General features: G+C 47.7%; 2 protein-coding genes across 4 annotated transcripts in view; one reads left to right on the top strand and one right to left on the bottom strand.

The window, feature by feature from the left end:
- The window catches only part of LOC100119823 (autophagy-related protein 16-1), a 295623-nt gene that overhangs the window by 268646 nt on the left and 3442 nt on the right, over positions 1 to 23535 (top strand). For all 3 annotated transcript variants that reach the window (XM_032600452.1, XM_016987746.2, XM_001603486.6), the window contains 4 exons: positions 2068 to 2188; positions 6490 to 6669; positions 6747 to 6831; positions 7486 to 7632. In XM_032600452.1, coding sequence (XP_032456343.1) covers positions 2068 to 2188; positions 6490 to 6669; positions 6747 to 6831; positions 7486 to 7632 — 533 coding nt within the window. The remainder of the gene's footprint in view (positions 1 to 2067; positions 2189 to 6489; positions 6670 to 6746; positions 6832 to 7485; positions 7633 to 23535) is intronic.
- On the bottom strand, positions 13547 to 15856 carry LOC116417674. Its single transcript, XM_031931961.1, has 2 exons — positions 14930 to 15856; positions 13547 to 14610 (listed from the first exon to the last, which is right to left on the bottom strand). Exons 1-2 carry the CDS (start codon positions 15805 to 15807, stop codon positions 14607 to 14609), a joined length of 882 nt encoding a protein of 293 aa, XP_031787821.1. The 5' UTR covers positions 15808 to 15856; the 3' UTR covers positions 13547 to 14606.

Here is a 23535-nt window from a genome sequence, read left to right as displayed (position 1 = left end):
TTCTTCTGCTGCTGCTGCCGCCGCTGCTATGGCTGGGGCTGCTAGGCGAACTCGTTTCTCGGCAGCGTCGTTTTATATTCTCTGCTTTACTTGCTCAATACATCTACCAATTTCTTGTAAACATAATCCTTGAAAATTCATGCGAAAAGAGAAAATTGACAATCCATGGAAGCTGTGCTCGCTCCTCGCGCTCATTTTCTCCCTTTAATGTACGCGCGCTTGTGTATGCATATGCACGACGCGTACGTACATGCAGGCCATGGCGAGATCGAGATTTCTCACGAGATTTATAAGTCAAAGGGGAGTCTCGCGGCGTTGATGGATCGGTAAAATGCGAAAAGGATAAGCAGCGCGCGGATACTGTGTGTGTTTGTGAGAGAGAGAGAGAGAGAGAGAGAGAGAGAGAGAGAGAGAAAGAGTGACTCTGCGGGCAAGTTTGATTTGTGTGATTTCTTCTCGCGGTCTCGGGACGAAAAGCGGCGGCGGAGGGTCAATTGAAAAAGAAGATCAATCGATCCCTTAAACGTTTCTCGTAAAAACCGCTGTCCCAGACAGTTCCAAGAAAGTTCGAGAGCCGTTACGTTATGTGTTACTCTCGGCCGAGAGGAAAACTTACCTTCTCTCTCTCTCTCTCTCTCTCCCTCGCGAGGAAAGAAGTCCGGCGTACGGCTCGTGTGTCCGTGAACTCGCGTCGCTGTGGTGTACGTGCGCCGGTCGCTCCATACATACACTTTGCGTGGCCGCCTTCTACATTATACACACCTGCAGCTTTTCTTTCGATTTCTTCCCTTCCACTCTCTTCCCCCCCCCCCCCCCCCCCACCTTTCTCTCCCGCCGGCAACTTCCGAGCCATTAATTAGAGCCGAGGGCACCGTTTCTTTTAAGCCGACCGATGGTTCGATTTTATTTTCCAAAGCCCTTCGCTGCGGTCTCCCGTACAGCGTGTAAAGGGGAGAAAGCGCTCGGGAGAAATGGAGCTTTAAAAGCTGCTATGTACTGCCGTGTGCTAAACATTAATAATTTCCAGCCTCAGTCTCGTCGTCGTCGGTGGCGCCGCCGCCATTAAAAAAATAAACAGGTTCATTAGTCATGCTTATCGAAGAACGTTATATACAGCTGTATAGCGCTTGAAGCCGGCAACTCTTGCAAGACGTATGAGTGTAGGTATGCGCGTGCTTTTTTTTGCTTCGGCGAATAGCAGAGCCCGTCCGAGTCGAAGAAAAAGAGTAAGAAGAAGCGGGAGTAGACGCCAGAAATAGATGTAGGCTAGAGGAACAACTTGATTATGAAGTGTCCGCGCAACTCGCTGAATACGGCATTAATAAGGAAATCGCCACCCACTGAGCCCGCTATCAATAAGCATAAGCTGGCCGTTAAGAATCACGACATGCGATCCCATAGCCAGAAGACAGGTTCGCTCTCCCTGTCGCCGCCGCCGCAGTCGATGATGCCGCCTGCGCGCGCGCTCTGCGGCGGCTCCGCTAATTAAGCCGTATACGTGTGTACGTGTGTGTCTCTAATTACTTTTTGCCGTATAGTTATTCGAGTATACTTACAAAGTGCAGCAGCATCGCCAATGAAAATATCAATGGCGAATTCAGGAAGCGATATCTGAAGGATCGTTAAGCTGTTAGGAAGAATTATTAATGCACTTGAAAAATTAATAAATTCTAGCCGATGAATTATTTATAAATGTGTTAGCATGAACTCCCGTGGCTGCTGATTTATACTCGGCCCCCCGATAAATTATGGAGAACGAGAGACCGAGAGAGAGAGAGAGAGGTGAAAAAAATTCGCTAATAAGTTTTATCCGCCGGCCTATCGCCATCTATCGATACAATTATACTGTGCTCTCTGTTTAATATTGAAGGGCGAAAATCTTGTTTACGCTTCCGCGCGTGTAGCCCCCATCTATTGCGTGTATATATAAAAAAAAACCATAGTATATAGTGCATATAAGCTCTGCGCAGCTAGCGCGCGAGAGAACTCGAGTTAAGAAAGTGGCGCGCTTGTCTTTTGATCTAATGGATCTATAAAAAGGGCTCTCTCCCAACTTTTTTGTTGCAGCACACTCTCACGGGCCATTGCGCAAAAGTGATGGCAGCCAAGTTTCTCGGAGAACCGTCCAAGGTGGTCACCGGCAGTCACGATCGCACTCTCAAGATCTGGGACCTCCGCAGCCGAGCCTGTAAGTTTTCATCGATCTATTATCCGCCCTCTACTCTACACTGCTTTTTAATCACACTCCCGCGGCTAATTCAATCGTGGCGCGAATAATAAATTATCAGCCACTGCTGGTGTTAAATGCCGAAAGATGGGAAATATTAAAATAGCGCGCGTAGCGTTATCCAAAATCATAAAAGATTATTCGCCGGAACGAGCACTCCCGGGCCGCAGTGACGATAATTGTTCACAATTATACACGTCGTCCTGTCCGCGTAAACGCAAAATTTGGCCGGTTGCCCCGTGGCTGAAATGTCGTTAGACACGTGTGTATCTGATGTGTGTGTGTGTGTGTGGGGGGGGGGTGTAGCTGCACCCCGGTCATTTTAGAATCTCTGTACGCTGTACAGCAACAGCAGCTCGTTATTACATTTCCCATTGCGCCTATTAGTCGTCGCATAATGTCGCCACGATAGTTTCAAGATAATAATATAAATGCCGACAAAATCTGCATGCGTCATATTCATCGTGCGGGTATTTTACGACCAGAGCTGCAGCGGCGCGCGGACAACTTAGAATATCGCGATTACCGTCAGCTCCAGAATACATGAGTAACACGTGAGCTCGGATTTATACGATTTACGGAACATTACGTTATCGAAACACAATGGACGCGCGCTCAAACTTGGATGCGAATTTAATATTTCAACAGTCCGCAAAAGGGGCGTGCGATTCCGGAAATTTGCAACAAAGTCAAACATTATTAACGAGACGAGCTTTATTTATTTTCGTTGTAAAATCTTGATGAGCAAAAACTTTTGAAATATTGAATTTCGAAGGGAGATCAGCAGCCTCTCTCTCGCTCTCGTAATTAATTTGTCAGCTTTTAATAAGTTCCTGCCCCTTTATGAGCTCGCTCCCGATATTTTCAATATTAGTTTTCTCGCGCAGAGTACTGCAGTCATAAAGACTGTGCACGGCTATCTCCCACTCTCTCGTGCAGCAACCAACAGGAAATGGTATTTTATTCGTAATTTCATAACGAACTCTCCCGGCGAGCGGCGCCTCTCTTTGGCAAACGCAGTGTCCGTTGAACTTCGAGACGTGGCGCTGGTCCAAAGTTTGTTTAGAAAAGAGTTGACGCGGATAAATCTGCTCGTATAATCCGGATCGGGAATTAAAAATATTGCAGCAGCAGCAGCTTCGCGATCATTATTAATCTCGCAGCGCCGACATTGTGCGAGCCGAGCGAAGACTATATTCCTTTCCCTCGAACAGGAGCGACGAAGCGAAAAAAGCTGAAATAGAAGTATCATCGCAGGGTATATGCGCGGTCATTAAAACAAATCCAGTCGCTGCTGTTCCGTCATAAGGCAGACCATCTGCATCAGCCGCGCTCCGACGGCTGCAAATGTGCCAGCGCAGCTGACGATTAAACGCCGAGGTAACCGCGCCCAACGACGCCGCGTCTCTCTCCTGCTGCCGAGTATTATGCGAGAAAATGCGATTTCTTTGCGGTGAAAAGTTTACTGCGTAAATGATTTCCGCGTAAAGCACTGGAGACCGGAGAACGCGCGCGCGCGAGAGAGAGAGAGAGAGAGAGAGAGAGAGAGAGAGAGAGAGAGAGAGAGAGAGAGAGATAGAGCCTGGGTCACCAAGAGTCAGACGAGTTCGACTTGAGCGCTGCGCCGTCGGCTTTCAACTTTCTCTCCTCCCCTTATATTCCGCGGAGAAGAAAAGACGAGAGAAGGAGAGAGGAAAAATTGCCGGAAAAAAGAGATATAAAGTGAGTAACGACTAGTTGCTGTCTGTCTCTCTGTCGCTCTGGGGGTAAGACGCCGCGCGCCAAGGGTACAAGCGAGTCTAGTTTATTGTCTGCGGCCGGAGCTCGTCTGCTTGCGCGCGCCCTAGGTATACCTAGTAGAATTATTCGAGAAGTCGTGATAACTTGGATTCGCGGCATAATCGACGTCGTGAATAGTCACGAGCCTTCGAGAGAGAATCAGCTCTCCGAGATTACGGCGCCCCTGGGGGAAGTCGAGGACTTTCTTGTTTCACAACGACGTCGACGAGCTGCCGCTGCAGCTGCTGCTGGCGAAAGTCAAAGCCAGAGCGCGAGCGAATCGAATTTTTGGCAGGTTACTTTGTGAAAACTCTCCTCGACGACATGCAAAACAAGTAATTAGTTTTCAAGATTGGATAGTCTCCCTCTACCCCTCTTTCTCTCTCCTGCTTTTTCTTCTCCGCAAAACTCAATTAAACGACCGTCCCGACAATAATGTCGTAAGCAAAAAAACAACAGCCAACCGTATACGTATATAGTAGGACTCCCGCGTTCGAATTTCTTACGCCGAAGCGGCGCGTGGCCTGGGCACTCACTGTCAATGCGCGAGCGCGCTCTCCTTCCGATCCGATTCGCCGCTGCGGCGCGGGAGTTTTAATTAAAGCTCGCGGTCACTGCGGCTCGAGCCGCGTCTTCCTTTTCAACTTGTTGTAAATAATCGCAGCGTGTACGGGCTGACGAAATTATTCGCGACAACTCCAATGCGGAATACGTATCTCGGGTGCATTGTGTTGTATATGCATTGCAAAATGAAAATTCCCGCATTTCCGTATCGCGTGTATAATGTTTAATTATATACGTACACGCGCCCGCTTTAATTAAAATTCTTGAGGCTTTTGAGCGGCTGAGAGCTAGAGAGCATGATATATAAACGTAAGGTTTAATAAAAAAAAGAGGATTGTTAGCGGCGGTCCTTAGCCGGGCAGAAGTCCTTCGTAATTTTGCGTGTCACGTGCGCTGCAGCAGGAGGAAGAGAGAGCGAGAGAGGAGTTGTCGCGCCGAGTCGCCCTATCGGCTCTATCTTTCTCTCTCCATAGCGCGACGAAATTGAAGCGCCGGGATGTAAAACGTCGACATTCCTTCCCGCTGTCTCTCTCTCTCTCTCTCTCTCTCTCTCTCTCTCTCTCTCTCTCTCTCTCTCTCTCCCAGAGGACACATACCAGCATCGTCCTCCTTCTATCCTCGGTTCCTCTCCTCCGCACGCTTGGCGTTCGTGAAAAATTTTACTGCCGGACAGAGGCTTGCTTGCGCAAGCGCTGTACTCTTAAGTCGCGCGCGGATTCTGTGCGGCGGCGGCATATTATTCCGAGAAGCCCTATCCCCGAGCGTCTTGTATAACCCCAGGACCAATTGAATTTCCTAACGGTACAGCGTGAATAATAGAAATCGATCCTGGCTGCTGCCGCTGCTAGCTGCCCCTTCGCATCCAATTTCCGTGGCAGAGACGGCCGCGGCACATATAGCGCGCGGGCCTGCGCCGCAGCTAAGTGACAAGCGTTTCATCGGAGCCATCAAGCCCGCAACCGCGAGACCATCTTCCCACGGAATAACAAAATTGCGTTTAATGTGTACATAAAGTGTGCTGCACACACGGACACAAATACAAAGTATTCCTGATCGATAAAGCCGCGCGCACAAGTCGCAGTCGTCCCGCAGCTAGCTCTGGCGACGAGCGAGATCAAAGATACGCGTGGAGAAGACACGGGGAATAGCTGGAAAGAGCTGCCGCTGCGAATCATGAGAATAATGTTTGTAATGCGCGAGTTATTCGACGCGCGACTTCGGCGATCGATCGTTTAGCGCGGAGGAGCCTCGGCCCGGGTCTCTCTCCAGCACAATGCTCCGCTCCGCTAGCGCGAGCGAGTTCTTTGATTTAACCGAGTCTCGCTCAGCTCGCACAGACAGAGAGAGAGAGAGAGAGGGAGAGAGAGAGGGAGAGAGAGAGAGAGACGGGCAGGCAGGCAGAATGCAAATCGGCCAGCATCTCTCGAGCGCGAGCGATCGCGCAAAATACGGGCGTTTGTAAGCGCAAAGCTCGTAATTTAGCGGGTTTACGACCTCGCTACTGCTGCACTGCAGAGTCGTACTCGGCATTTCCGCGTGTGCGTCTTCTTCTCTCCTTTGCCTCCTCTTTTCCTCCAGCCCTTCCTCTCAACTCGCGCTCTTGGGAGCTTTCCGCGAACCTCGCGCGCGACGCGACTGTCATTCGTACTCCCGGCTAAATTAGGCCCGACTTTATGCTGGCTCCGATCAAAGAGCGCCTGCTCAGTCTGCCGTTGCCTTCCAGCCGCGCACTTCCGAGTCCCGCTCCGACCTTCACTGCGCGGCGCCGCTTCGTGGAAAAATAAACTTCAATTGCTTCTGCGAGAGAAGACGAGCCCGCACGCGATTACGCAACGACCTAGCTCCCTTCGCCTCTCTTACATTTCTCCCGTGTATTTGTGTATAATTTCTCGAAAGCTATTTTATAAACGTAATTACAGGTGTCGAGACCAAGTTCACCGGCTCGAGCTGCAACGACCTCGTCACGTCCGACGGCTCGGGATCGACGATAATAAGTGGCCACTTCGACAAGACCATCAGATTTTGGGATACCAGAACCGAGTCCGGCTCCAACGACATCGTGCTCCAGGGCAAGATCACCTCGCTCGACTTGTCTCGAGGTTCGTTCACCGCATTTCTATCACCTTTTTCTATTCTATTATATATTGTATACTTATACTCATTCTTGTCTCCGCAGATGCTAATTACCTCCTGAGCTGCGTGAGAGACGACACGCTCAAACTCCTCGACTTGAGGATGAAGATGATCGTGGCATCCTTCAGGTATAGGCATCAGCTCGTATACAGAGACTATTTTTCAACAAACGCCGCTTCTTCTTTTTTTTTGTCGTTCGACCTAAATCCGACAGAAAATAATTGCTCGACGCTTTTGGTTTCATCCCGCGCACGAATCGACGGAAAAAAATTCAAACCTGAAATTCCAGCGGCGTAACTAATTTTTACAGTTATACTTTGCTCCGCGCGCCAATTAAACGACATATCATATTGGAGGCTATCGGGGCGCGCGTGTGTGCGCGAGTGAGAAAACGAACGGCGCAACAATATGACTTGATCGATTTATCGCGAATGGTAACCGTCAATCATCCGCACTATTCGGTCTTGCGCGCAGCCGAGCGCTCAGAAAAACAATATCCAGCTCAAAAGGCATTTTAATTAAAAATTTCACGACACAATTTCTATTGTGCGCGCAACCCCGACATTGGAAAGCAATAACTCGATTCTACATTGTGTATTCAGAACGCCTGCGCGCAGCATTCTAGATTTTTCTTTGAAGCAACATTTACACCCGCGGATCGTGTATTTTTATATGTGCATTACAATGATAATCCTTTGAAAGTCGTTTAATAATCCGCTTTGCCTGCGTCGATCAAACGAATGCCATACGCAAATTGATTAATAAAATAACCTTTTTTGCAGCGCCGACGGTTTCAAAGTCGGCTGCGATTGGACGCGGGCAACTTTCAGCCCCGACGGACAGTACGCCGCTGTCGGCTCGTCGGACGGTTCGATTTTCATTTGGTCCGTTACGACCAACAAAATCGAAACGGTTCTGAAGGATCACACGTGAGTACAGCCGAGAACAATGTTGGCCTATTACGTGCATGCATCATGACGATTGAGAGATGAATGAAAAAACGTTCGCTCGCGACGACTGCGATTTCTCACAACGTATAATGCAAGTAAAAAAATCCTGGTGCGGCGTGACACTGTGACTTTGAATTATCGACAATTAGGCTCTGTTACAGAGGAAAATATTTACCGCTAAGGACGTTCGGCCGGAGAGAGAGAGAGAGAGAGAGAGAGAGAGAGAGAGAGAGAGAGAGAAAGGAAGAAAAAAGAGTTGGAACGTGCTCCGCGCGGATAAAGTAATGCGTGCGCGTGCAGTCGATTGGTTCGGAAATGGAGGTGAAAAAATATCGAAGAGTTAGTGGCTGTATAATGCATACCTGTATACACAGTGCTGGAGAGAGAGAGAGAGAGAGAGAGAGAGAGAGAGAGAGCACGCGCGCGAAGGAGGCGCTAATAACCGACGAGGCGTCAGGCCATTATCGTTTGTTTCGGCGGTGGCCTCTTTAATGAATTTTTCCCGTTGAGAGGAAAGCGAGCGTTAAGAAAAGGAAAAAAGAGGAGAAAAAAGTGCAGCAACAGCAGCAGCCGCGGCAGATGGGCAGTGGTATAGAGAGAGGATAGCTCGGTCCAGCAACGGGCTCGTCGGTCGAGTAAAGCCAGCGGGTGGTAGAGCGTATCGAAAAAATGTCTCAAGCACCGGTCACGTACGTCGAGCGTTTCACTGTTATTACTTTAACGCTGGCTGACTAGTCGCCACACGCCGCTCTCTTCCCCTCTCTCTCCCTCCCGCGCTTTCGTTTCTATAAGGCCGAGAGGTACCTAATTCGTAGGTGGAGAGAGAGAGAGAGAGAGAGAGAGAGTCAGCCTTGCTCTTCGGAATCTCCGGGACGCTCTAACTTAATAAGCGCGCTCGGGTCGGCTCGCGCCGCGCGCACCGCCCCCTTTCAACCCGGGCCACCAGCTCGGCTGCATGAAAGCGCTTTTGCAGCCGCGTGCGTTTGTCCCCATGCCGCGCGAGCGCGCGCGACAGATGCACGCCGCGACGAGCCGCATATACGTATACCATAGTGCACATGCCAGCAATGCCGCTTAGCGCGCCCGAGCGCGTGCCTGAGTCTCGTCTCCTCCTCTGTTTATCTGCCCCCTCCCTGCTTGCTTACTTTATGTGTTTGACTGTGCGAGAGCATATGGGTGCGCTATACGTACGAGAACAGTTCCAGCTCGCGAATTCGTGCTCGCCCAGACATGAAATGATAAAGCTTTTCGATTTAACGTTCGTGTGTGCGTGCGCGCGCAGCTCCTGTCAACGCGCGAGCCCTCCCGCGAAGAAGCGTCCTTTGGCTGTTTTTGCGGACAAGCGCGATCGTGTAATAATAATTTTAATTAATTCATTACGCTTTGCGGGCCAGTCGCAACAGCGTCGAAACGCATTGCAGTATTAATTGCTCGTAAAATAATAATTTTAGAGCTCGCGCTGCGCTACACGTGAAACGATTGTCGGTATAATTAGAGAAAACTCGCGGCGGATTTGTTCCCTCCCTCTCGTTCGTTCCTTTTGCTAAATTAATTAAAATGTTGGAAAGTGCTGATCAGCCATTCCATTAATAACTCGAGAGCTCGAGCGCACAGTAATTGCGGCGTCTTAGCGGGGATTTCATTAATACGGATTGCTACTCGATAGTACAGCGACGCTCGAAGCGATGCACCGGCGCCGCGCGCTCTATAAGACGCTTACGGCGCGGTAAAACGAGACCGACGAACCATCCGCGCACACGCGTATAGTTATCTATATATAGAGGACAAAGCCACAGGTCAATCACGATAAAAATTTATTTTGCGAGTCGCCTCTCTCTCTCTCTCTCTCACCGCGTATTCCTATACGAGGAATTTGATTTTCGAGGGGGGGGGGGCAAAAGGAAAACGATCCGTCTCTCAGGCATCGCGTTCGCTGCCGCCGAATCGATCGGCACCTCGGCTGCGCCGCTTGATTTCCCATTCCCGCTTGCAATGATCCCGAAAGCTCGCGATATTATGTCATTTATCTTCGTCCCCGGACAAACCCGCGCTCGCGCGCCTCCTTCATCGGCCGTAGCATTAGTCGTCTGCGCCTTTATCTTCGAGAGGCCATTTCCTCTCTCTCTCTCTCTCTTTCTCTCTCCTTATACCCTCGTAATCTCGCTGCTCTTTCTTCGCCGAGTATTTCTTACAGCTCCATCTTTCCCTCTTTCCCGGCTTCCTCGACGTATCCCTCAATCAATTTTAATTAATACAAACATATGTATCCGTGATTGGGCCATTCGCCACCGACGCGGAATCGCTCATGCGCACGCATAAGGAAGTGCTTATACGCGCGTATAGCTGAAAAATCGAATCGCAGCGGGAACTACTGCGGATCTCCGCTGGATATGTGTAGGTACACACAAGAGGAAGCTGCTTCCTGCTTGCGCGCTGCAGCGATCGAAAATCGGAATTGACGCGTGTATAAGGGCTACGGATTTTTGCGCAAAGATCGAGTCGCCCGATAGTAGGCGTTATTGATAGCCAACCATTAAACAGTAGCATAGGAGGAGGACAATTAAGATTTTTTTCATTCTCCCTCGAGATGGAAGCGGGATAGAAACGAAAAAGAATCGGCGGAAAATCCTCGAGAAATATCTGATTTCGTGTATCGATCTCGACGCAGCAACGCGCACAATACACACGGCGGCGCGGCTTGTATATCAGCTGAATGCGGAGGAAAAAGGGGAGAGAGAGAGAAAGAGAGAGATGATAAATCTGCCTCTGTGTACTCCCGCACAGTCGCGCATCAGCTTCTATTCTTTTCCGATGCCAATCAAGCGAATTCTCATGGAGCAGTGCGCGCATCCTCGCCCATTTCAAACGAACATTAACGTCTCCATAAGATAAGATAATTACACTCGATGCGTTCGCGGTAGCCACAAGTAGTGCTCCTCTCGCGGTCTTATCTCGTCTCTGCTGCTGCTGCTGCTTCTGCTGCAAGCGAGTTCCTTTTACTCGGAGCTCGCTGCGCCGCGTCGGATAATCTGAGCTTAATAATTTACCGTCAATCTTTCGTGCAAGCATCGCGATAATGCCGTGTATTAGGGATTTCGACGCCTGTTAAGGCCTCCAAAACGCCAGCTATACATGCTGCGGATCGATCCTCGACATGTGTGTGTGTGTGTGTGTGCGTCAGTATATGGATGGAGAGAGAGATGCCGAGAGTTGTACGCGGAGCTGAATTTAATTATAAGCTCTCGCGTTTTTACGCCGGGCATTCGCTCGTATACAGCCGCGGTGACGTTTGGTGCGGCTAGAGCTGCAGAGCGGACGGACTAGTGCGCAGTGTACTATCGCAGCGGCAGCAGAGAGTACGGATCGTTTGCTTAACTTCGCCGCGCATTACCATTAAATTCGCTCGCGTGTAATCCCACACCGCAGAGAGAGAGAGAGAGAGAGAGAGAGAGAGAGAGAGAGAGAGAGAGAGAGAGAGAGAAGCTCGCACGGACGAGGGGAAGCCGCCGCTCTAGTTGTCTAATTACTCGCGGTGAGTTTTGCGTCGACGTCGGACTGCCAGCAACGCCGCAGCTAGACGAGACGACGACGTCTACTCTCTGCCGCTAGTGTCTACGCAGTAGCAGCGAGGAGAACGCGCAGAGCTACACGTGAAATTCGCGGTGCGCGCGAACGGGCCTGCTACTGCTCCTGCTGCGGACCGACGACGCCCTCCTTTCCCGATTAACGCCAGGATGCAACGCCGTGTATACGCCCTGTACAGACAACTTTAATAGAGCACCGTACCGCGAGCTTCACAACATTGCCGCCGTACGTCCACACCTGCCGGGACATCTGCACGACTTGATTTCTTCTTCTTCTTCTTCTTCTTCTTCTTCTTCGCGGAACTTTTTTATATTCTCTCGAAGCTCTCGCTAATTATCTATGTAATTAGAAGAATAACGAAAACGATTTCTACATAAAACTTTCGACCTACTCCGCTCTAAGCGAGCTCCCGTGCACTGCACTTTTACATTTCTTATACCGTGCGCGTGCGAAGCTGGAACGAGCGGCGAAACTTTTTTTTTCAAATTGACTCGGTTATCGGAGGTAAAAGTTTGCCCGGCCGAGTTGCAGCCGACGCCGAGAATCGCACGCGGCAGCGACGGGGCGAATTGCCCGACGTATAGTCGATTTCCTTCGAGCGCAATACATCTTCTACCTATGGCTCAATCTTCTTTGTTTCTTCCTTCCTTTCGCGCGCTCGTTCTTCTCGAGCTTTCGTATATTGCCCCCCTATATAGAGGCGCTCGCGCGCGAGCGAGGATTCACCGATGCTTCTTTCTCTCTTTTCTCTCCGCCTGGACTCGAGCTGTATAGCACTGTTGGCCTAAAACTGGCCGATTATCGCTCCAATTTCCCCGACGACGAGGACGGCGACGCCAAACAACGATCCATCAAGCAGCCGGCATTATTAGATTTCAATAGTGATTTCTAACCCCGCTAATATATCTCCGGACGAGCCGGCGTCCTTTCCATTTCGCTCCTCATGATCGATTGCGTTATTTGCCTTTCCTCGTCCCTCTCCCGCGGCAAGACGTATTATATCCGCTATCGGCCGACACCTCTCGCCTCCTCTCATATCTCGATCCGAAAGACAAAGCGCGCCGCGCAAAAAACGCCCGCCGCGTACAATTGCAGCCGTCGATATGCGAGCGGTCAATGACCTGTAGCGCGAAGCCCGCACAAACTCGCCCGCGCCTAATTGCGCCGGTTCGTTCGCTCTCTGAAATTTTAATTTCCGAGAGCAAGGGTGAAAAAAATGTATCCTTTGACGTGTCCGTTCGACGCGTTGCTTGAAAAAAAAACAACGAGCTCAGTATGATGACCTTCTACCGAGCCCGGATCGAGTGATTGATTGCATTCCAGAAAGCACAAAATAATCCCGCGCGTTCGAGGTGGAGAGTTAGGTGGGTGGGGGTATTATTTACACTGGCTTCTTCTTCTGCTTCTTCCTCTTCTGGCGCCTGGGCTCACGAACGTTCGTGCGGTATACGAAAACTGGGCTGAGAGAGAAAAAAAGCGTTCAACGGTAATTAATGCTTCTTCGAAGGCACTTAAGAGGCAAAAAAGGCGGGGCCTAGCGCGCCGTAAAAGCACTAAATTCATTTCCGTAGCGCGCACAAACACGCCAAGTGGCTGTATCGCTCTCTTTCCCCTCCCGTGTCCGAAATATCAACTCAGAGCCATCGACCTTCCACATACGCGGCTCAAAGACGCCTCATGTGGACTGTAAAACGATCGATCGTAAAACGGCCACCTATACACAACGCGTCTGTTATGTAGCGCAGCAAGAGTGCGAACGAAATTTCATTATACTTTATAAGGGCGGGCTGAATTTTACCCAACGGATCATTAAAAATAATTCAATAAAATATAATAACACAGACTCGCGTTCGTGGAAGTTATTAATTCAGAGTAATGGCGTCAAAGGGGAGTTTCTTCACTCGGATTTCAAAAAAAAAGCCCTCAACTATTATTCATAAATTTCGCGCGCACCGAGAGTTGGAGAGTAAGCGCGGTAGGCAATGGGACATCATTAGTCTCTTCGGAGCACCTCGAGTGTGTACGAAAAAAGTCGTGTACACACGAATTGAAAATTACTGTAATAAGCCGTATAGAGGGAGGCGTTCGCGCAATGGAGGATGATTTCATTTGTACTTTCGCTCGCAACGCTCGAACATAATCGACCTGAGGAATGGCCTCTCGTTCCTACCTCGCGTAAGTGCATATCCCGAATCGAACAAGAGCCGAGTCATCCTCGAACCATTTCGCTCGACGAAGGTTTGCTCCTCCGTACATAAAGTGTGCATACCTATATATTGTAACGAGGTGGTTTTCACGTTAATTAATTAATACTGACTCACGTCCGACCGTATTTATACGAAGGAAAAAGGGGCGCCAGGTCGGACTACTTTACCTTCTCAACTGCTTTGCCGCGGCTACTAGAGCACTCTTGTACTCTGAGGAGATTCGGTCGTGGGAAAAATAAGGAAAAATAAGTACAAATCCCTCGTTTTGATAACACTTTACGACTTTTAATGAAATAACTCCGGCGGTAATCTCGACTGTCAATATTATTCGTGAACGTAACTCAAAGACAATAATTACGCACTACTCGCTAAGCTTGTTTTTCTCATAACACTCTCTCACTTCCGATAATATTAATCTCGGCTGATCAGCTAACTACCACGGGCAGACTCTCCGACTCTCACGACTTCCGACTTTATTTCTTAGATAGACAAAATATTACAAAGATTGTGGTAATTTAGCACAAAGTACTACCTTTCGGCTTGCAGACTGAACCACACTTTCTCTCGACCTTCTCTCTCGTACTCACAACGGAAAAACTAAACTTAAATCACGACCTTTCGAATTACTATGAAAATCCCGGAGTACTGCTTTTTGGGCTGAGTCCGCAATCCAAGTCAATAGGCCAACCGTAGGGATGTTCTCTGGGCTGCGACGAAAAACCAAGTGGGCGAATTCTCTGGCCGAGGCGCGACGGTACACCTCCCTAGAGTACTCACACAAACGCAATACATAGTTATCGGTCTAGTGCCGTTACATTTGGCGATTTACATATGTTTTCTCGTGCGATCGTTGGGTTTTCACACTGTATCATACCACCTCTCATGTCATACATTACAAATAAAAAATTCTTTAGGTTACATAGGTGAATATTCTTTTTACACACACTCAACGCCTCACACATACAAGTAGCAGTATAGTATCTGCTGCCGCGGCCTGGCGCGAGGTTTTCCCCCTCCCGGCGGCGGGCTTATCTTCTGACTCGAGCGGCTTAGGTGTGAGCGTGCGTGAGCTCCAGCGTGTGTGTGTAGTCGCGCGGCTGGTATCTCTCTCTCTCTCTCCCGTGCGGGCTTACGGCTACTCGGCTGTTTCTCGGCTCTTTTCTATCTAAAATGCATACCAATAATTATGAGTATCAACTCATGGGCAGTTCGGATAGAGAGCAACATGGGGAAAAGAGAGAGAGGACTTTTCTACACAGACGGTTACCCCGTCGCATTCCCCCTCCCAAAACTAAACATACTCTGAATGTTTCAGTTTTACACTACAAAGGACGGAAAATATATGTCCCTCTCTCTCTCTCCTCCTCACACTACCATCTCGAGACTGCAGGGCTGTAAGAATGGCTTGATTAGCTTATACAATGAATAAAAAAAAGGTCAACAAAGTTTGGGTTGAGAAACCCGGTCTAGATGAGGAAACTTACTTTACTGGCTGTAACTGGCTGTAAGTTTGGCTGTGATTCCGGCCGCGATCGAAGAGGGCTCGATATGTACCTCTCCTTACGTCCTCTGGCCAAACGCCTTTATTGGTGGCCATAGTGATCGTGGTTGCTACGTATACTTCCTTGAGACTTTTTCCTCGATCGAAAACCGTTCGGCAACTGACTTCTGTCCAAACGAAAACTCTTCTCTCCTTTTCGGCTTTCAAATCTCTCTCTTCTTCATGAGCTGGCTCAAGACACGAGTGCTGCACTTCTGGCGTTTCTGGCTCATTTACGGTTAGGGCCCAGGCAGTAAGTTCGTCCTTGAGAGGTTCACAAGTATCTTCTCTCTCCACTCCAACCATCGAACCCACGACCTCCTCCTTCGTCTGCTCGTCCATGTTTTCTTTCTTGATCTTCTCTTCAACATCTTTCTGCTCCAACACTTCTCCTTCATCTGCGAATGAGGCCTCCAAACTCTTCTTGATTGCCCCATCTGGCTGAAATCCCGAAGTACTACTGGCATCTTGTCTGTTGATTCGGTCAGGCTGTAACAACGGCTGAAAATTGGCTCTGGGCTGCAATATTGAGAGCGATGAATCCCTCGGGTTCTCTCCCGACTCGTTCTTCACCTCGTCTTGAGCTATTGAGTCCATTATTCGACCACTGCTGTTAGCTGCTGATTTTAACTGGAATGGTTGTACGTTCGTATCTTCACGGCGATCGGTAGCCTTATGTGATGATAGACAATCGTTACTTGAGGATGGAATCACACTACTGCATAACTTCACTGCTCTACATCTACTATTCTTCTTCTCCTCCTCGTCGTCACTACTGGACGGCCAGGCTGTAACAGCACTAGCAGTTGTCCTTGGCTTCATGACTACGATGTTGCTGAGCCAACGGGTTGCGTCAGCATTCGCATACGTCTTCTTCTCTTCATCACTCTCCAACATTCTTCTTCTACAATGCATTTTCTCTTCATTCAGGAATGCTGACTCCGAACACTTCTTGATTTTATCATCTGGCTGAAACCCTGAAGTACTACTGGCATCTTGTCTGTTAAATTGATCAGGCTGTAACGCCGGTTGAGGTTGGGTTCTAGTCTGCAATTTTGTAAGTGGTAAGAATGTCGATTCCTCGACCGACTCGTTCTTCCTCTCGTATTGAGCTAGGGTTTCCCTAATCCTGCCACGGCTGTTAGCTGCTGGACTCAACATGACTGGCTGTGCTTTCGTATCTTCACAGTGATCTGTAACCATGGGCGATGATAAACTCGAAGTTGGAATCAGTTCAAGATTCGACTTCTCTGCACTACCTCTACTACTCTTCTCTTCGTCTTCTTCAAACAACTTCTCTTTCTCTTCTACAAAAACTTTCTCTTTCTCTTCTTCAAGCAATTCTTTCTCTTCTACAACTCTGCTGTTCGGCCAACGGGTTGCGTTAGCGTTCAGCAACAACTTCTCATCTTCCTTCTCAACTAAAACTTTGCTATTCAGCCAACGGGTTACGTTAGCGTTCAGCAACAACTTATCATCTTCCTTCTCAGCTACACCTCTGCTGTTCGGCCAACGGGTTGCGTTAGCGTCCGGCAGCAACTTCTCTTCTTTCTTCTCAACCGCAACTCTGCGGTTCGGCCAACGGGTTACGTTAGCGTCCGGCAGACACTTCTCTTCTTTCTTCTCAACTAAAACCTCCTTATCTTCTTCTACAAACCCTTTCTTCTTCTCTTCTACACGACACTTCTTCTTCTCTTCTACACAATTTCTCCTTTCTACGAAAATTCTCTTCTTTACACTAAATTTCTCTTCGTCCACCACAAATTTCTCCTCTTCTTCTACATCTCCTTTCCCTATCTCTTGATGTTTCCTTCTCAGCTTCTTCTCTGGCGACACTAGTGGGCTTGGACCACTCCCTCCCCCTCCCAAAACTGGCATACCTCTCTGCAACGCAGACCTCGCATGCCCAGTTTTCTGCACTTCAACAGAGGTCTGTTGTGAGACAGTGCGGGTAGCATCGACCTCTGAGTTGCTCCCGCGTTGCCATTTCCCAACAGTACTCTCAGTTCTGCACAGTTTGGGCAGCTCTGAAAGACTACGTCCTTGAAACCACAGACTTGGCAATCCTCAAATGGCGAGCTGTAAATTACTGGCTCAGCAATCTTCTTAGCACTATCCGACTCTGGCTCTAGATAGCGGCTGTCGAAACTGCTAATGCTGCTGCTCCGGCTGTTACTACTTGAATTTCGGCTTGCACGGCTGTTAGAACGACTACCAATTGAACTCCAACTGCTTCGACTCGAACTACTGCTACTTCGACCTGAACTATTGCTGCTCGTCGAACTGCTGCTGCTCGAGCTGCTGCTACTACTCGGACTGCGGCTGCTTCGACTTGAACTACTGCTGCTCGTCGAACTGCTGCTGCTCGAGCTGCTGCTACTGCTCAGACTACGGCTGCTTCGACTTGAACTACTGCTACTTCGACCTGAACTATTGCTGCTCGTCGAACTGCTGCTGCTCGAGCTGCTGCTACTACTCGGACTGCGGCTGCTTCGAGTTGAACTGCTGCTGCTTCGACTTGAACTACTGCTGCTCGTCGAACTGCTGCTGCTCGAGCTGCTGCTACTGCTCAGACTACGGCTGCTTCGACTTGAACTACTGTTAGAACTCGGGCTTCGATCTCGGTTTCGACTTCTAACTCGACCACGTAGCCTTTGAATCTTCTTCTTCGACACCTTCTCTTTCTGATGCTGAGGCTTGGCTTTGCTGGAACTGTCTTGGTTTTCGTGGTCTTGACCTCTATCAACATAATCACTACGCGATTTCATCTTCGTTACTCGAATTTTCTCGGTTTCTTCTCCATACGTTTGTTCATGTTTTCTCTTGGAATTGCGCCTACTCGTGAAATTTTCCGACGATTGAGTTGGTTCCTCTTTGGCGTTGTCCCAATCGTACCATGGCACTGACTTTTGGTAGCCGGTGCACCATAGTACTGCACGTAGCAATCTGTCCTGGCGTAAATCCTTAGGGCCATTCGTGTTAGCGCCCAGCGATCGTAATCTGGCTTTCAACTCGGTTGTATGTAGTTTTCGGATTTCTCGACTGAGATTCCTCACCTCTGGACTCTTCCGTAATTTTGACATAATTTCTGAATGAGAACTCATTTTAACGTCGAAACAGCAGCTTGGATTTTTGCTCAGCTGTAATTTCTTCTCTCAAGTCTGACAATATTAAACATTGGCTGTGACTGACAAATCGTTGCTGGTCTCGGCAGTAAACATGACTCAAGGCGGAAAATTTTGGTTGTAAATTAGGCAGTAATTTCGGAAGATCTGGCAGTAAATTCTTGGAATCGAATATTCGTTAACTAGTTCGATACAAACAGCGGGTACTTTACTTAGCGTGAACGTAAACAAAAATAACGAAAAGGTTCAGGCAGAAATTCGACAAGTCTGACAGTAAATTCTTGGAATCAAATTTTTCAGCCGACTAGTTCGCTACAAGCGTGTACAAAGGTAAACAAAAAAAAAATAAGGAAATTTTCGGGCACAAATTCGAATTCGTTCCCTATCTAGAATCTCGACCTCAACAATGCTCGCTTGCTTATTTCGACGGATTTTCTGCTACCGACAATTTCCAAAATAAATGCTTAGTCCGGTTTAAATTTCATACGTCGATTCTAAAAGCAATAATTGTTTAAAGATCCGAATCATGCGCCCTAAAATCTCTGATCAATTCTCAACAACAACAAAATAATTATTTACACCGTAAATGAATTCTTCGAAAACGAATTTGAATCAAGTTTCAAACCACGACGCAGTTAGCAATTATTCTCAACACTTTAAGAAATTTTAAAAGTTCCGGTCTCAGCTTTGACGTACGACACAAACTCTGTATCACGTGTCTACAATTTCGTTATATGACTCAAACTTTTGTAAAATGAACAGTATGGAAAATAATTATTTTCGTCGTCACGATCCGACGTACAACTCGATCACAATGCTTTAATTGAGACAACTTACCGATTTCGTAGATAGGATTCGCAGTATTGTTTCCAACTATTAATTTCAAAACGTTTCAAGCTTCGACCAATTTCTTAACTTGGATTTTTCGGCAGAAAAGGCAAACAATAGTTGTCGAATTAATCGTCTGGCTGGTACGCAACTTTTTCGGCTTCAAAACGTGCATGTGTATAAATTATAATTCAAAATTATTATGAGCATAAAAATACATTTCAATTAATACTTATAATTATTTATGTGCAATCGGTATGAATTGCATCAATTGCAATTAAATAGTAAAGTGGGTAAATTAATTTTCTTTCATTGCTAGTGCTTGATTCGACTCGCAATCGGGCCACAAAATTTGTTTATTAACTCGTTCGGGGTTAAGGATAGTCGGCAGTATGGCTAGAATTGAATCTTAGTTTAAAACTTTCCAATCAAGTCAAACAGGCTATCACAAAATTATTCCCGACATTGAATTCTCAAAAAAAAATTTTGTTCGGCTAAAATGATTGTTTTAAGCAATTATCAAGCGACTATAGGCAAAAGAAAATTTTCTTCACTATTCTTATCGGCTTCTACTCTCTCAACAAACAAATCAACAAAGGGGAAAAAAAACAAAATTATTTTTCAACTCTCGACGTCTTCAACTACTGCTCGGTATTTTAAAAATTCTATAACTCCAATTATTCTTCGGAAAATTACGGCTGTAAATTTTCACGACAAAAAAAAATTTATTTTCTTCGTTTCGAATCCCTTTATAATTCTAAACGAGGCAAAAGAAAAAAAAAATTTTAAAACGGGTCCGTCAAACGTTAATTTTCTCTCAACTACTACAACTTGAATTTTGCAAGAAGGAAAAAAAAATTTAATTCGGCTTCGTATTAAATCTGAAAATATTCTGCACTCACAATTGGCCGTAAAAATATTAATAAACCCGTATATTGCCACTGTAAAGTTTAAAAGGGCGTAATTCTGTAAACCATGATTTCACTTGTGAGAACCCCAGTTTTTACACTCCCAGCGACTATCGACACGTGGCGAGTGATTTTCGGCAGAATTTCCACTACTGCGTGTTGGGAAAAATTTGCACACTCAACCGACTGTTAGAACAATGCACAAACTCGTCTTTTGTTAGGCTATAATCGAAAAAGAGCACTGAGGTAAACCATGATTTCACATTTGAGAACCCCAGTTTTTGCGATCACGGCGGCTGTCAGCACGTGGCGAGTAAATTTTTCTCTGGCGGTTACACGAATAAAATTTAAATTTTTCCGGCAGTATCATACAACTCTCTGCTTCATTGGAATTATTTATACACTTGATTTTAGTTAGACACGGCTCACGATTAACTTTGAACGAAATTGGTGCCACGTTTCAAAATGTCGCGCACTGAACACTATCACTCGTAAATTATTTTCCACGACCGTGCCCCACACATTGGGCAGCCACTGTAACGAGGTGGTTTTCACGTTAATTAATTAATACTGACTCACGTCCGACCGTATTTATACGAAGGAAAAAGGGGCGCCAGGTCGGACTACTTTACCTTCTCAACTGCTTTGCCGCGGCTACTAGAGCACTCTTGTACTCTGAGGAGATTCGGTCGTGGGAAAAATAAGGAAAAATAAGTACAAATCCCTCGTTTTGATAACACTTTACGACTTTTAATGAAATAACTCCGGCGGTAATCTCGACTGTCAATATTATTCGTGAACGTAACTCAAAGACAATAATTACGCACTACTCGCTAAGCTTGTTTTTCTCATAACACTCTCTCACTTCCGATAATATTAATCTCGGCTGATCAGCTAACTACCACGGGCAGACTCTCCGACTCTCACGACTTCCGACTTTATTTCTTAGATAGACAAAATATTACAAAGATTGTGGTAATTTAGCACAAAGTACTACCTTTCGGCTTGCAGACTGAACCACACTTTCTCTCGACCTTCTCTCTCGTACTCACAACGGAAAAACTAAACTTAAATCACGACCTTTCGAATTACTATGAAAATCCCGGAGTACTGCTTTTTGGGCTGAGTCCGCAATCCAAGTCAATAGGCCAACCGTAGGGATGTTCTCTGGGCTGCGACGAAAAACCAAGTGGGCGAATTCTCTGGCCGAGGCGCGACGGTACACCTCCCTAGAGTACTCACACAAACGCAATACATAGTTATCGGTCTAGTGCCGTTACATTTGGCGATTTACATATGTTTTCTCGTGCGATCGTTGGGTTTTCACACTGTATCATACCACCTCTCATGTCATACATTACAAATAAAAAATTCTTTAGGTTACATAGGTGAATATTCTTTTTACACACACTCAACGCCTCACACATACAAGTAGCAGTATAGTATCTGCTGCCGCGGCCTGGCGCGAGGTTTTCCCCCTCCCGGCGGCGGGCTTATCTTCTGACTCGAGCGGCTTAGGTGTGAGCGTGCGTGAGCTCCAGCGTGTGTGTGTAGTCGCGCGGCTGGTATCTCTCTCTCTCTCTCCCGTGCGGGCTTACGGCTACTCGGCTGTTTCTCGGCTCTTTTCTATCTAAAATGCATACCAATAATTATGAGTATCAACTCATGGGCAGTTCGGATAGAGAGCAACATGGGGAAAAGAGAGAGAGGACTTTTCTACACAGACGGTTACCCCGTCGCAATATATATGCATCCGCGACTCGCGCGCAGTCGATCAATTAAGACCGCAGGGAAGCAGGGAAGCAAATATGCGGACCGGAATCATCGAGTGTTGCAGCAGCATCAGTGGACGATACCTCCGTCCGGTACATATACATATATATAGCTGCACGAAACTGTCGCGCATCAGAGAGGGATCGCGAGCAGCTCGCAAAAGGCATTCCTGAGGAGCGTTTATGAAGGGGCGACCCAACGCCTCCGGCTCAGAGCTGGCTTATATAATACTCGGGGGCTCGGGATTGCGCGCCGAGTAATTTTCATTAAAGTGCCCATTGTCGCGCCCGCGCGACGACGAGTGCGCTATATACACGTCTTGCTGCGAAATTTGTATACGCTGCTTTCATTATGCGCTGCCTCGCGCGAGGATGAAACCCTCCGCTTTTTTCCCTCCGCGCATGCATATTAAGCATCTAAGGGTATTATGGCCCGTCTGGGAATAAGGAGACAGCTAGACATTATCTTTCTTCTTCCCTCCCCCCGCCCCGCCCCCCCTCGTCCATGCGTGTCTAATTAACTCTCGCGAGAAACGAAATCTAGCCATTTTAAAATGCATCGCGCGGCCAATCCCATTTGTCTGTTTTCTCAAACAGGCCACTCTCTCTTTCGTCTCTCGATGCTTGTTAGAGACGGAGAGGGGGGATAATTTGGCGCGCCGCATGCTGAAAGCCGCAAAACAGATCCATCATCGAACCGAGTCTGCGCGTCGATGCCGAAGCCGAGATAATGTGTGCGCATTCGCGTTGCGTGAGAAATCTTGCCTATTTTTCTTTCTCTTTCTCTAACGAGACATCGATTCCGTGAAGTACACGAATATGCCAAAAGCGAGGATGTTTCTATATTAGCCGGATGTGCCGCCTGTTGCACTCTCGGCTCGTTTTTGGCCTTTGAAAGCTCGCCACCTGACTAAACAGAGCGGAACACTTGAGCGTGTTGTATAGGATTGTTACACAGCCGCAAATTGCATACAATATTGTGCATCGCAGCTCGACCTGTCAGACGAGCGTACAGTCGACAAAGCGCGCGAAAAGCAAGAATATATCCTCGCGTTTCCGAGGATTATTGATCGATCGCTCTCGTCTCTCTCTCTCTCTCTCTCTCTCTCTCTCTCTCTCTCTCTCTCTCTCTCTCTCTCTCTCTCTCTCTCTCTCTCTCTCTCTCTCTCCCTCGCGGCGGCACGCAAACCTCCTCGGCTGCAGCGATGCTATTCTTTTACACGCGATTCGTGACACGGCAAAAAGGATAATTTTATACTTCCGGAGAGTAGCAATTTTCGGCTACGCCGCGTTGAAAAACGTCGGGTCTGAGGTTGCGCTCTCGTGTTTATCGGTTAATTGCGCGATTGTTGGGTTTGTCGAAAGAGACATTATCTACTACACAGAGAGGAGCTGCGACAATGACGGAATGCGCTTATAAATATTTGCTTGTCTTGTAACGGTCGGTCGGCGTAGTTGCGACGATTCGTCTGTGGTCCATTATATGCACACGCTCCCAGCGGCGGTGGCGACGACGGCGACACAGCTGAAAACACAATCTCGCGAGAGGCCTCGCGTAATTGGCGACGAATTACCCCGGAGGTCTCGAAATCAGTTAATGTCAGACTTGCCGAATGACACTGCGATTTCGTATACGGATCCGTGTGTCTGTGTGTTTGTTTGTTTGTTTGTTTGTCCCTTGCGATGATTTCGCCTAGCGGACTCACCGTTATATAGCGAATCAACAACAGCTTTCTTACGAAACGCAGGAACTAAGAAATAAATACCTTCCGCCTTGCGATTTTTAATCTTTTTTATGAGAAGGATGCGCTCATCGTAAAATGTCGCAGGGTTCGCGCCACTCATGCTTTCTTTGCCGGCGACGCTTGTAACGCAGAGCTATGTGGAAAACTCTTGACGCGATTAGCGCTAACTTTG

Source organism: Nasonia vitripennis, chromosome 5 (genome assembly GCF_009193385.2).
Source record: "Nasonia vitripennis strain AsymCx chromosome 5, Nvit_psr_1.1, whole genome shotgun sequence".
Classification (NCBI taxonomy): Eukaryota; Metazoa; Arthropoda; class Insecta; order Hymenoptera; family Pteromalidae; genus Nasonia; species Nasonia vitripennis.
Note: the sequence above shows the minus strand (reverse complement) of the source record. Positions and strands in the feature narration are given on the sequence as shown.